Raw genomic sequence first — 14,333 nt, forward strand, 5'->3', positions numbered from 1 at the left:
CTCTGTAGACCAGGCTGGCCTCGAACTCAGAAATCCACCTGCCTCTGCCTCCCAAGTGCTGGGATTACAGGCATGCGGCACCACTGCCCGGCGTCCTGGGAATTCTTTTACTCCTGCCGATTGTGTAAAACTAGCCTCAATATGTTGGTAGGCAAAATAATATGTCTTGAAACTAAAAATGGCTCCCCAGACAAGAGTTATTAATTTAACAGGCTGGCAACCAAGGATAGATAAGTTCTGTACAGAGCCTTACCAAACTAAGACAGAATAGCACTGCTTTTGATAATGCATATTCCACCATGGGTAAGGAACTCTTCATTGCCAGAACAACCTAAGACAGGCCCAATCTTATTTATAAAACAAAAATGGGGAGGATATGGATCATTTTGGGGGGGCAGTTTCTAGACACTTGGGGATTCTGACATCAGGCCAGGACTAAAGAAGTAAGCTCAAGGAGGGAATGTGACTGTGGGCCAGGACTCAGGAAATGGGCCCAGATGAAGAACATTTCCATTTGAGTTAATGCAGACCTCAGAGCAGGCTCAGCTGAGGCAAGTGTGGCATTCCCTTTACCTTGCTCATCCTGACTAGCACCTAGAAAGGTGTTTATGGGATTTCCTTGTTTATTGCCTTGCTTGTTCCTTGACCCAGAACTGATCTTATCATTTGGCATATACCTAAAGTGGTATAAAAGCAGACTGAAAAATATAAACCTGCTTCAGCCTCAGAACTGGCTAGGATCAAGCTACAGTGTTGTCTAATTGTCTTTTTTCTTTTTAATCCGCACTCCTGCCCTGGAGAACCTGATGACTGACTGAGCCGGCTTGGTCCTTGAGTGAACTGACCCAGACCCAAAAAGACAAACCACATTTTCTCATATCTGATGCTCCTAGCTCCAAATACTCATGTGTGAGTATATATCCTGGAGTTCACTACAGAAACAAAGAAAACAAAAAGGGATCATTGGTGAAAAGTAAGAGAGAGGCTTAATAGCATCAGGGAAACGGGAAAATAGGAGGGGGCTCTAATCACAGAGGTGGGAGATATGAAGAAGGAGAAGAGGACAAAATAAGGATGTCTAAAAATATCGTAAGGACTCATACTATAACTACCTAACAAAAACAATGACCACAGCTCTGTAATACTGCTAAGACTGAGCACATACAAAGTTTAAATGAAAATTTTCCCTCTGGACTGACAATGCTCCCTAGAGCCAAAGACCATCTAACAAAACCTCCAACAACAAGCATTAAAGGCCCTCTTTCAAGTTGTTGGTCAGAGTTGTCTAAAACACTAAAACATTACATGGCATAGAAGCTAAGTTCCCTATTGCTGAAGACACCATGAATTTTAGATGTTTGGCCCAGAGACCTCTCAGCTGAACTGCCTCTTCCCTGAAAATCAGCTTTCATGGTACCAGAAGGCACCACACAACCTTCCAAAAGAGAGAGGAACCACTAGTTCTTCCCAGCTATGGTGCCTATGTACCACAAACACAACCAGCCAAGCACGATAATCCTCAGGTTCAATCATATATATATATATATATATATATATGTATATATGTTCTCATATGTATATATGTATACAGTTCTCTAATTGGACTTAAAACCCACTCAACCAGAGGGAAAGCATTCCAAGCCAACTGCCCAGGATTAATTAAGTCAAGGATCTTGCGGTTGGAGGATAAAAAAATGCTAACTTTTTTTTTCATAAAAGCATAAGAGACAGTTTATGTACTAAGAATTTAACAATGAGGCCAAATGTTTATGACATTCTATAATCTTGAGTTACATCTCAAGTCAGATTAGGTTCCAGTTGCCTTAAGAAAGGGCTGGAGAGATGGGTCAGCAGTTAAGAGTACTAACTGATCTTTCAGAAGTCCTGAGTTCAAATCCCAGCAACCACATGGTAGCTCATAACCATCTGTAATGAGATCTGACATCCTCTTCTGGTGTGTCAGAAGACAGCTACAGTGTACTTACATATTTCCGCCAGAGGGAGCAGGACCAGAGCAAGCAGAGATCCTGAGTTCAATTCCCAGCAACCACATGATGGCTCACAACCATCTGTACAGCTAAAGTGTAGTCATATACATAAAATAAACAAATAAATCTTTAAAAAACAACATATTAAAATAAAAAACAAATAAATCTTTTTTTAAAAAGTATATTCTGAATAACGATTCTGAAGTAAAAGCAACATCAAAACTGAGGACAGCACCAGAACAAATGCAAATGGCACATTACGAAGTTTACTATTGGATCACTCTAGAATGAATATTACAGTCTGTTCTACCTTCTGTTTCTGATTTTGTGCTTCCTCCAGATTCTCCAAATGGGTTTGTGCGCCTAAAGTTTAGGAAAAAATATGAATAAATGTCACCAAAAGCCACATGGAAGAGAACAGAATTAAAGACTGAGTCATAAAACTTTGCATGTCTACAAAGAAAAGCTCTAGAATGTCCCACTCTGCTAATGAACAATAAGAAATATTAGCTCTCATAGTGAGTAACAATAGGCCAAACCCAGTGTCTGCACTAACTGAAGTATCTATCATAGCCCTTTGTTGCTGTGTTTTATTTAGCAGGTATAAATTTAACTACACACAACAACAATCCTCTGACTAAACTATTTTCTAAAAGTTTTCTAACTTAAACAAACCAACACAGAGGAAGACCAATGTGACAACAATATTGGAATCTTGAGAAAATGCCAGGAATTTCCTAGAACTATAAAATCCCAAATCTGGATTCTCTAAGTACAATCTGCAAGTTAACTATAAAGATCTGAACACTGTTTAGTTCAGAACATGTATTTCTTTTTTCACGAACTGTGTTTCCTGGGTCTATATGTAAGCATTACATGTATAGTTAATCGTAAGTACTAAGAGGGCTTGCTTATGATGCACACAATGTCTGGGTTTGATCCCCAGCACCACAAAGTGAGAGAAAACTAAACTCTATTTCTCAAGGTTTAAATACCAAGAAAAGTTAACCAAAGATAAAAGGTACTTCCACCATTCCTTTTCTTAGCTTCTGACATAATCACAATGATGGGAGAAAAAAAAGTTCAATTCAAAGGAATCCTTATAAGTGGTCTAAAATAATGGCATTAATAAAACAGGGTAGGGGTTAAGGACATGGCTCAGTCAGCCTAAGGTCAACCCATAAAACCTACATAAAAAGCCAAGCAACCAAAAACAGTGGAATGTGGCTTTATTCCCAGCACCAGGGTGGGAGTCAGGTGGATCTCTGAGTTAGAGGCCAGGTTGGACTACAGGGTAATTGATAGAGCTACACAGAGAAACACTGTCATAAAATCTCTCTCTCTCTCTCTCTCTCTCTCTCTCTCTCTCTCTCTCTCTCTCTCACACACACACACACACACACACACACACACACACGGCTAAGCAAGGGTGCACACACCTGCAGTCCCAGCTCTGGGGAGGCAGAAATGGATAGATCCCTGAAGCTCACTGGATAGCCAGCCTACTTGGTAAGCTCCAGAGCAGTGGGAGATTCTTTATCAAAAAGGTGGCTAGCTAATAACACCACCTGAATTGTCCTCTGACCTCCATAAACATGCACATAAATATATGTGTGCATCTGTAAACATATAAATACACACACACAAGAGGATAAGATAATGATTTTTAAAAAAAGATTTATTTAATCTTACTGTATGTGTATAGATGAACACCCATGTGTATGAATATGCACTATTTATGTGTCCAGTGCCTGCAGAGAAAAAGGGCCTCAGATCCCCTAGAGTTGGAATTATGGATGGTTATGCGTTACCATATGGATGCTGGGAAGTGAACCTGGATCCTCTGTAAGAACAGCAAGTGCTCTTAGTTGCCCATCTATTTCTCCAGCCCAATACGGATTTCTTTCATAACAGCTTGGCATATTATATCAAATGCTATGCATACATAATATATTTACACAAGTTTTCATAATTCTATGTCATATCCAAATTTATTGTATTAAGTGTCCAACCTCCTTAATGATTTGCCATAGTTTCATTTATGTTTATGTGTGTTTGTCTCTGTTAAGTTATTGTACACCACATACGTTCAGGAGGCACACATGGGTACTATGAACTGAACCTGACATTCTGCAGGGACAGTAAGCACTCTCAACTGCTGAGCCATTTCTCTACCAGTCCCCCTAAAAAAAATAAGTACTCTGACATGACTTCAGCAGTAGCAGCAGCAAGAAAGGATCTGTCCAAGTCAGACTTGAATTTGCTATATAGCCAAGAAAATCTTGAGCTTTTGACTCTCCTACTCTCACCTCCCAAGTAACTACAGTTGCAGGCATGAGCTAAACATGCCCAGGTTTTATGTGGTGCTAGAGATTGAGTCCAAGGCTTCATGTGCACGCTAGGCAAGCACTCTACCAACTGAGCTACATCCCTAGCCCCTTATTCTAACACAGAATTTTTAAAATAGTGTCACAACCTAAAGATAGAATTACCACTTCTGCAATTGACGGAGCAAATACCCAAGAAATAGGTTTGGTAAGCAATTCAGAATTTAATTTTTTGACTTTTGATTATCCTAACACCTTTAACAGATACAGAACACCAACAGAAAACCCTCTATGGTTCTAGCCTAAATATGAAAATGTTGTTAAGCAATTAATTACATAAAAGACAGCATAGCTGATATAGAAACGTATCATAAATGGGATCATAAATCTTATAAACACAGCACATTGGCTTTCTTATGTCATTACTCACCTGCCTCCTTGACCAAAGGCTTTTGCCTGGCCAGGCTGATCTTCACACACAGGAGAAATTATATCAAACTGTATTGGCGTATCTGGAGCAACAAGAGAATCTAGAGAGAGGGCAGCCAAATTTGAAGACTCTGATCCCAAGGATCCTGAACTGCTGGTCCGAGCTGTTGGTGGCCGAGATTGTCTAACCACAAAGGGAAACAAGGCACTGAAGTTAGTTTTTTCTTTCAGAAGCTCAATGCTTAGCAGACTAAGCTCAATGAGCTTTGTACTGGAGTGTAAATCAAACGCCAATAAAAAACATTACCTTTCTGTAATCCTATCACTCAGGAAGTGGAGGCAGTGGATCACAAATTCTGGGCTGACCTGGTCTATAGAACAAGACCCTGACTCAAAGTGTGAAAATTTAACCCCAAATCAGCTAGCTAGCTATTTAGTAAAGGATTCCTTTCTTTCCAATTAAACATAATCTGGGACTAGAGAGATGACTTAGCTGGTAAAGTGCCTGTTGTCTAAGCAGGAATACCTGTTTTCACTCTTTTTTCTTTTGGTTTTACTGTGTAGCCCTTGATGTCTTACAACTCAGTCTATAGACCAGGCTGCCTCAAACTCTGCTTCCCAACTGCTGGGATTAAAAGCAAATGCCACCAACGCCCAATGAGAGCCTAGGTTTTAATCTTCAATGCTCATAAATAAATAAATAGTTAATAATAGTAATAAAGAAAAAGGAAAACAAAGCTGCCCATGGCAGCATGCATCTGCCAACACAGCAAGGTTCAAGGAACCCACTGGCCGGTCAGCCTACCAAAAAAATGATCTCCAGGTTTTATAATTCTGTGTGAAAAATAAAATTCTCGGGGGCTTATGGGACTTTCGGGGAGTAGGGGGCTATAAAAGGGGAAATCATTTGAAATGTAAATAAAAAATATATCGAATAAAAAATAAAAAAAATATTTTACATGAAAAAAAAAATAAAATCAGTTTATTTAAAAAATAAATAAATAAATAAAATTCTCCACTATATCAACCTCTGGTCTGTGTCCTTATTAGTAAATTTATTATTTTTAAAATATGCTTCTGTTATTCAGAGTTGATTTACTACTTATCTAAGTGGTGGTGTTAAAATCTGAGAGTTAACTAACACTTTGAATAACCTCATACACTAACTCACCCTCCTGGACGCAGGCTCTCGTGTCTCTGCTGGAAAGACGGGGAAGGAGTGACAGCTTCTAGAGCAGACTGATTCACTCGAGCAGCAGTTTCCTATTTTATTTTTTTAAAAAAGGAGTATTAATAACGTAAGAAACTAAATGTTTGCTGTAACTCTCAAAATTATTAGTAAGCTCTTGAGTTGTGCTTAAAATATAAACTAAACTTAGTGAGTTATTTCCATTCTCTGACCTTACTAGCAAGGTACATTAACTTCAAACACTGTGAATTTCCTATAATTCTAATTTCTTTCTAATAACATTCATAACAAGAATATATTCTTTTTCTATTAACTTTTAACTACTAGTTATTTTGGATTAAGGTCTGTATTGCTATCACCTAGCACACTGCCTAGTCATTTAATATATTTTATAGAACAAAAATATTTAGGAGTAGGCCATTCATTTAAATATAAAAGAATTCTTCTAGAATATAATTATTAATTTATAACATTATGAATATACTTGATGTTATCGCATTTTAACAAATATGGAATTCTTTTTTTTCTAAATGAAAGTCTTTGAAAACCTGGAAGTCATATTTATCATTTTCTTCTTTACCTTTTACTCAGTTACTAACTAGTCTAGACCCACCTATCAAATCCCCCACTACAACAATAGTATCTTAAGCTAGGATGGTGGCACATGTCATTCATCTGGGTTGGGGACAGTAAAGACAGGCAGATCCAAGAAACCCTGTCTTGGGGATGTGAGGGGAGTTTAGGACTAGCACTATCAAATGAAATTATCAATTCCTACCTGGCTCTGAGAAGCGTCTGGGTTTACAGCATAGCCAACCCATGTCTTAAAAGGAGTCTAGACAGCTCCTGTTTAGGACCAAGTTCTTTCCCACTCAGATACAAAATAGACTCCCTCCATTCTCTCTCTCCATTCTTTCAGCTACTAGTACCTCTGGATTTTACCTACATGCTTGAACTGTAACTATAGCTAGATTTACAAGCTAAGGCACACCAGGTTTGAAAAACCTTGCTACTCAAAAGAATAATTTACAAACTGAGAGTTCAGGCTGCATCATTAAAGATGTACCAAAATCATAATGTGTACAATGTGTACAAAATCAAATGTGAACAAGATTTCTACGAGATCTGAGTGCACACTTCAATTTTCTATTATTTTACACCAAAAATTTTCATTTACACTGCTAGTTCCATCCACATGTAACTTCTGTATCTGAGCTTTAGTTTTTATTGTACTGTCTGCAGTGTCTCCTTTTTTCCTTAAACAAACCTTAGCATGGGATTCCATCATCTCTACAGAATTTTCTCGAAAACAAAGTCCTCACTAATCCTAACATTCTCAAAATGTAAGCCTATAAATAATCACCATGTACATTTTTTAACAATGTGCTTCTAATCACAACATGTTCTACATGAAATGTCAAGCAGCTTCTACTCTGACTTACCACAGTAACTCCTAGTAGAGGCCATGGAGTCTTTCCTACATTTTTATTATTCCACGACACTCTACATGAAGGTAACTGTCAATACCAGCTGAGTAACTGATTTTAGTACATTTACGAAATAACAGTTCTATGACAAACAATACATCATGGTGCATTGTAGCTACCCAAACAGAATCCTATGGATTCTGTACTTGATGTTATAGAAATGAGTCAATTAATACAAGTCATATAAACCACAAAATTATTTCATTCTGATAGTTCTGGATAACAAAATAAAAATATTACCTCTGGATTTTCACTCAAGTATATTTGTTTAGATATGTTGTTTATTGTGCAGATCCACTAAAAAGGAAAAAAATTAAGTATCATTACTAATTTTTTTCAATAGAGCCTCTCTACTAAGGAAGGCTATTAAATATTAAACTGAAACAGAATTTCCATTAAACAGCACAAAATTTTCATAAGAAAACATCTTGGGAATGGGGCTGAAACTCAGAGGTAGAGCACATACTTCATTTAACAAAATATCTGAGCCTCTGGATTCAATCCCCAGCACCACAAACAAAACAAAAACAAGAGACCTGCTATAAATACATGCATGTGAGAGATCTTCAGATTGAATTATTTTAAAATAAATTATCTATGCAATGAAATAAATAGTAATCATGTTAAATCATAACTTAATAGCATACAGTTATCTTTTTATATTACTTCCTCCCTTAATTCCACCAAACATGGTAGTCTGAACTCAAATTCTGAAGTCAAATTCTTTCTGGAGAGTGTACCTTATATATCTTCCTTTTTCAAAATAGATAACACTATTCCACATCTTGTACTTTACTCTTGAGGATCCCAGTGCCTAACAGGCCTCACAAAACTAATACTCTGTTGGTAAACCATGCAGAGAGCAGAAACATCTGTTTCCTCAAAACCAACAATATCCTTTCCCATGAAAAATGAATACATGTAAGTCTCTAAGACTTTCCAACTCTGTCTTTTACTAATAAAACTATAATACTAAATAAAATGAAGATTATTTCTAAAAACTGTTTGAAAGTATCAGTCTTGACAGCACCTTACCCTCCATATGTAGTATACTAGGAGTAACACTGAATCAAAATTGAAAGGCTTGTGAGGAAGAACAGACTCCCAAATCTTTGTTTTCCTGTCTTTAATTTGCCCACTGTTGTAGGCCTACGTCGCTTCCCCTTGTACCACACCTGCTGCCCCTGTGTTCTCGCTGCAGCAAGTGGCTCTTGAAGGTTAGTGAGAATGGAGAAGAAACAAACTGCCAATTCACAATACTATGCCTGCCACGAGGTGACACTCAGGTCACTGCCAAATAAAACACTTTAAGACAGTACAGAAATGGTGTCTAAGATTTCTCCAGCTATAAAATTCTTAGAAAACTAAGAATGCTTCTTAAGAACAGAGGACTTTAAAAGTTATTTTTATTTAACTAGGGCTTTCCCAAACATTCTTTTATAAATACATTAATATGTATTTATAATAGAAAAATAAAACAATAGAAAATAAAACTAATTTTAAATGTTGCTGAAGAAATTAACATTATTACTTGCACTCAGGAGGCAGAAGCAGGTAGATTTCCAGCCTGGTCTGCAGAGTGAGTTCCACAACAGCCAAGACTACACAGAGAGACCTTGTGCCCCCTCCCCCCCAAAATTAACTTAATAAAAAATGTTTACCTCTTCATGGTCCTTTTTACTCTCTGCTTGCAAAATTGAAGATCTAGGAAGCAAAAAATGAAAAGTTTTAGCCTCAACTTTAAAGACCAGCGTAGTAGCGGGATGAAAAACTTGCTCCAAATGGATATCTACAACCCAACATGCAAAACGAATGGCAACGCCAGCTCTCAAAAGACAGAGTGAACCAGGAAAATGACATCAACTTACTAGCACTTCTGTTGGTGACATCTAATCAGAAAATATTAACTTCATTACTGACAGTTTCTTCCTTAATAAGTTTAAATAAAAATTCTAATATATGAACCATTACAGAAATGTGATATTTTAAGAGAAATTTTAAATTTTACTAACTTTCTATCTTATCAGAAAAAAAAAAAATGAGAAACGATGCCAAGCATTAGCAAAAACTAAAAATACAAAAATGTAAATACTAGTAGTAACATGTTAGCAGTTTTCTAATTGTGCTAACAGAAAACAGGAACTCTAATTAATGCACAGGTCTGACATTCACTGTATGTCTGTAGAAGAACTAGGAAAACAATCATGTAGTTAAGAGAACAAAACTAACTTTTATGAACAAAGATACATATATATGATGGAAGAAAAATGGCTTTCAGAGAACCCAGGAGTTTCTTCTCCTAAATAATAAATAAGGAAGTTCAAAATCAATCTCAGCTAACTTGAATATCTATCATTAGGAAAATGTTTAAATTATGTCGTATGGTTTTTTGAAAGATTAGAATGGCTTCTTTAAAAACTTTTTATTTTATGTATGTGAGTTTCTGTGCACCGCACAGAATACAGGTGGCCTTGGAGACCAGAAAAGGGTATCAGACTGCCTGGAGCCTGACTACCTACAGGAAGTTTTGATCCACGGGAGGTGGGTGTTCGGAACCAAACCTAGATCCTCGGGTAAAGGTTCCGAGGATCCTTTACCTCTGTAAAGTAGTAGCACCTGTTCTTAACTGCTAAGCTATTTCTCCAGTCCTATAAAATGTTTTTTTAAAAAATGGATGCATATCTATTTTATATATGTAAAATATCCTTCAGTAATTCAAGACGATGTACTTAGACCAGGAATGGTAACACACGGTGCAAAGTGACTCTGGAGGCTAAAGTAAGAACGATATGAAAAGTTTTAGCCTCAACTTTAAAGACCAGCGCAGTAGCCAGACTAGATGACTTCTAAGATGTCACCAAAAGTCTGTGGCTCTAGCTCAAAGCCATGGTTCAAGGGAAGAAGTGAGGGGATGGGATGAGGAGGGGAAAGGAAGAAAAATGTACTCAGGATAAAAACTAGAAGGAACAAATTGCTGTAAATAAATTAACATAAAGGTAATAGAACTTTTTAAAGGGCATGAAAAAAATAATGGATAAAATAACCTAACCAGACGTAGGTTATTAACATTTTTTAAAGATTTATTTATTATATGTAAGTACACTGTAGCTGTCTTCAGACACCAGAAGAGGGCATCAGATCTCTTTATGGATGGTTGTGAGCCACCATGTGGGCACTGGGATTTGAACTCATAACCTTTGGAAGAACAGTCAGTACTCTTACCCGCTGAGCCATCTCTCCAGCCCCCATTAACATTTCAAAATAAGATTATTGTTAGAATCTACACATTACATACATTATGTATGTTAGATTTCTATTCTTCACAATAACTGACAGTACAACTCCTCTGCTTACATGTGATATATAGAAAAATGAACTCAGAGGGGTTATAAGTAACTTGTCCAAGAACATGGAGAAAATAACAGCCCATGGCTGGCATCTAATGCCCACTGCCTTCTGGGCACTATGCAGGACTTTTCAGTGACGAGTCTCAAACATGAAGTCTCAGATTTGCACCATTTGTTGTTTTGTTAACTTCAAAGTCTTAAAAAAAATATCATTAAAGCAGGCTGGAAAGATGGTTCAGTGGTTAAGAGCATTGGCTACTCTTCCAGAGGACGTAAGTTTAATTCCCAGAACCCACATGGCAGCTTACAACTGTCCATAACTCTAGTTCCAGAGGACCCAGCACCCTCACACAAACACACATGAAGGCAAAACACCAATGCGAATAAAAAAATATAATTTTTAAAATGTCATTTAAGTCAGAAAAAATTGAACTCATATCTGATAAATTAGAAAGCAAATTACCTTAATTCATAGTAATTCTAAATGTCTATATAAAACAAAAAGGAATTATTCAGCATTTTATTTTAAAATGTATGTCTTATTAGCAGCAGAAAAATACTAACTTTTTTCCATCAAAAGAAGTGATCTGAAAACAGTATCGTCTATCTTCACAGTCGACAGCCATCACTGAACAGTTGTCTATGTCCATGGCTAGGCCTCCTGCCACATCTCCACGGGCTTGACTCATTAAGTTTCCACCCTGCGTGAAGTAAAACTGTCTATCCCAGGTAGATGACACCAAGCCTGTTTTACTAAAGAAAGTACATTGATAATTTCAATAACAACACCTAAACAATCCCTTGTCATTAGCAGATACAAGAAACAGATTGTGAAAACAACATAACTTGCAGAAAGGCGCCAACATGTCAAGAAGATGTATTACTTTGTCAGACTCTAAAATGATTTTGTGCATGTTGACTCACTTGGTATGTTTGTAGTTTCAAAACCAAGGTTAGAAATTAAGTTTTAACTGTTACAATGATACATCAAAAATCCAAGTTACATTCAGTATTCAAAGAAGAAATTCAATTTTATTTCTAGTGTTAATCTACTTCACCATCATATATATCATCAAATGAAGGCTGGGGATTTGACTCAATGGGACAGTGTGTGCCTAGGATGGTCAAGGGTCTGAGTTCCAACCCAACACTGAAAATTGGTAAGAGTAAAAGAGGGTGAGGGGGAAGCATGACACATATTCAAATGAAAACTCAATGCTTACTTGATAGAACCACATATTTAATTATTAATATTTAGTAACATGTTATGATAGGCTTAGACGCAAATCAATTTTATCCCTTTTATAAATTCAAATAATTCAATAACCATGAAGGTAGGATTTTTAAAGTTTTCATGTACCTCTATGTGTCAACAAGCTTGTATAAAGAGACCACTAAAATATTTCAACCTTGGGTTGCCAAGATGTCATAGTGCTTAAAGGTACTTCCTGCCAAGCCTGGTGATGTGAATTCTATCCCAAACACCCACATGGAAGAAAGAGAGGACCAGTTCCAGCAAGCTGTCCACTCACCTGCACTCCTAAACTGTGAATATATAGCACGCATACATACAAAATAAAAATGTACACACACAAATAAATACATAAATAAAATGAATGTTTTAAAAAGTGTCAACCTTTAGTAAAACCAAAACAATCTGCCAAACTATTGATTATAAATTATATTCATTTGCTATTACAAGGTGTAATATGAAAATAATAACAGTTCTCTTACTTCCTAGCATTTAGATATCCAGCCTTTCGGGTTAAATTTCGATTGACAGGAAACTTGGTGGGATCTGGGTCAGGCAGATATAAAGGGTCACTGGCTACCTCCAAGTCTTCTATTGTCTGCTGCATGGTCTCTACATCACCATCCATTTCTCTTCGAACACTAATACAGAGAACAGATTAGTTACTACTAGTCACAACTAACAATGTCTTATCAATCCTATGTGCCCATATATTTAATTTTTTAAAGAAGAAACTATAGGATGGTTAAAGTAACAAAATCATTTTAAACAATTTTTAAAACAAGTTATTTTGGGAACAATATCAAATTTGAACACTAATAAAGTAACCAGATACCCAACTATAGATTAATTTTCAAACTTCTCTGTTGTATAGCACTGACCTGTTTTCAAGCACTGCAAAAAATAAAATGAAAAATCCTAAATTTCATCTTTCTCCTTGCCTCAGATTAACAGCACTGCTACTCACACATCAAAGGTGATTGGAACTGCTTTCTCTCTCTAAACACTAGAGCGTAGAAAAGAGGATTTGCTTAGTAATTTTCCAAGCAATGTTTACAAATGAAATTTTAAAGAAAAATTTACTTATGGATAATTAGTTATATATTTATATCATTCAGACACAAAAGCTAGCAGCTTTCAATCATTAAAACTGTCATCAAATTTCACAGTGTTATAAAAGCCAGAGCCTAAATTCTAGGGGAAGATAGTAGAAATTTCCTAATTTATCAATAAAGCTGAGAAATACACTCCATGGCAAGAAAACTAAGTCTTAGGAAATTAAGTTCTAAATATTTAAATTATGGCATTTAGCTATTAACTTACTGACATAATTTCATTTTCATTTTAGTGAAAACAAAATACTTACTTCTGTACACTTGTTCCAATGTTAGCTAAGAATTCTTCCAGTTGTCCATTGAGATTTTCAGAACCCATCTTAAAGAAACTTATCTGAGGTGGGAGAGGAGCAAAAGGTACAATACAAACATACGCACAAAAAATATTTAGAGAAAATCACATCGACGATTTCTAGGATGGAATTACACAAAAACGACAGTGGGTTGTTTGACTTGTGCAATAACAGATTGAGGTTTATGCTAAGAGGCACAGACCACTAAGGAAATGAGAATTCAATTCCACTATATATCCTTTCACATATTTTAGGCCATCTGCCGTTATTTGACATAAAGTCTCACTTGTAATCCAGGGTGACCGCAAATATTTCCCTGACCTCATGCTATCATGACCAGTTAATAAACAACTACTCTTATGCTTGAAGGATATTCAAATTTCTTGGTTTTTAAGAAATTAATATATTTCTCAAAACTCAATTTTCTGGCCTCTTTCTTAATGTGCACCTTTTGGGGCATTTGAATACTTTATTTTATGCACATGGGTGTTTTGCATGTGTGTATGTCTGTTCATGTATGTGATACGTGCCCTTAGAGGTCTGATCCCCTACCATAAAGATGCTGGAAACTAGGCCGGGCGATGGTGGCACATGCCTGTAATCCCAGCACTTGGGAGGCAGAGGCAGGCGGATTTCTGAGTTGAAGGCCAGCCTGGTCTACAGAGTGAGTTCCAGGACAGCCAGGGCTACACAGAGAAACCCTGTCTCAAAAAACCAAATCCAAAAAAAAAAAAAAAATGCTGGAAACCGAATGTGCAGTCAGTGCTCTTAACCACTGACACATCGCTCCAGACACCTCATCTAGTATTTTTGACTCAGGAATATGCGAGGAACATGGGACAAATGCAAACCTGCTCATTCTTTTTCCTTTTGTTTTTCAAAATGGTTTCTCTGTGTTGTCTTGGC

General features: G+C 36.7%; 1 protein-coding gene across 3 annotated transcripts in view; it reads right to left on the reverse strand.

The window, feature by feature from the left end:
• The window catches only part of Appl1 (adaptor protein, phosphotyrosine interacting with PH domain and leucine zipper 1), an 83,483-nt gene that overhangs the window by 47,883 nt on the left and 21,267 nt on the right, over nt 1–14,333 (reverse strand). For all 3 annotated transcript variants that reach the window (XM_052189946.1, XM_052189945.1, XM_052189944.1), the window contains 8 exons: nt 13,386–13,468; nt 12,502–12,660; nt 11,332–11,520; nt 9,082–9,124; nt 7,661–7,717; nt 5,916–6,007; nt 4,746–4,928; nt 2,299–2,351 (listed from right to left, as the gene is read on the reverse strand). In XM_052189946.1, coding sequence (XP_052045906.1) covers nt 2,299–2,351; nt 4,746–4,928; nt 5,916–6,007; nt 7,661–7,717; nt 9,082–9,124; nt 11,332–11,520; nt 12,502–12,660; nt 13,386–13,468 — 859 coding nt within the window. The remainder of the gene's footprint in view (nt 1–2,298; nt 2,352–4,745; nt 4,929–5,915; nt 6,008–7,660; nt 7,718–9,081; nt 9,125–11,331; nt 11,521–12,501; nt 12,661–13,385; nt 13,469–14,333) is intronic.

This window comes from Apodemus sylvaticus, chromosome 8 (genome assembly GCF_947179515.1).
Source record: "Apodemus sylvaticus chromosome 8, mApoSyl1.1, whole genome shotgun sequence".
Taxonomy (NCBI): domain Eukaryota; kingdom Metazoa; phylum Chordata; class Mammalia; order Rodentia; family Muridae; genus Apodemus; species Apodemus sylvaticus.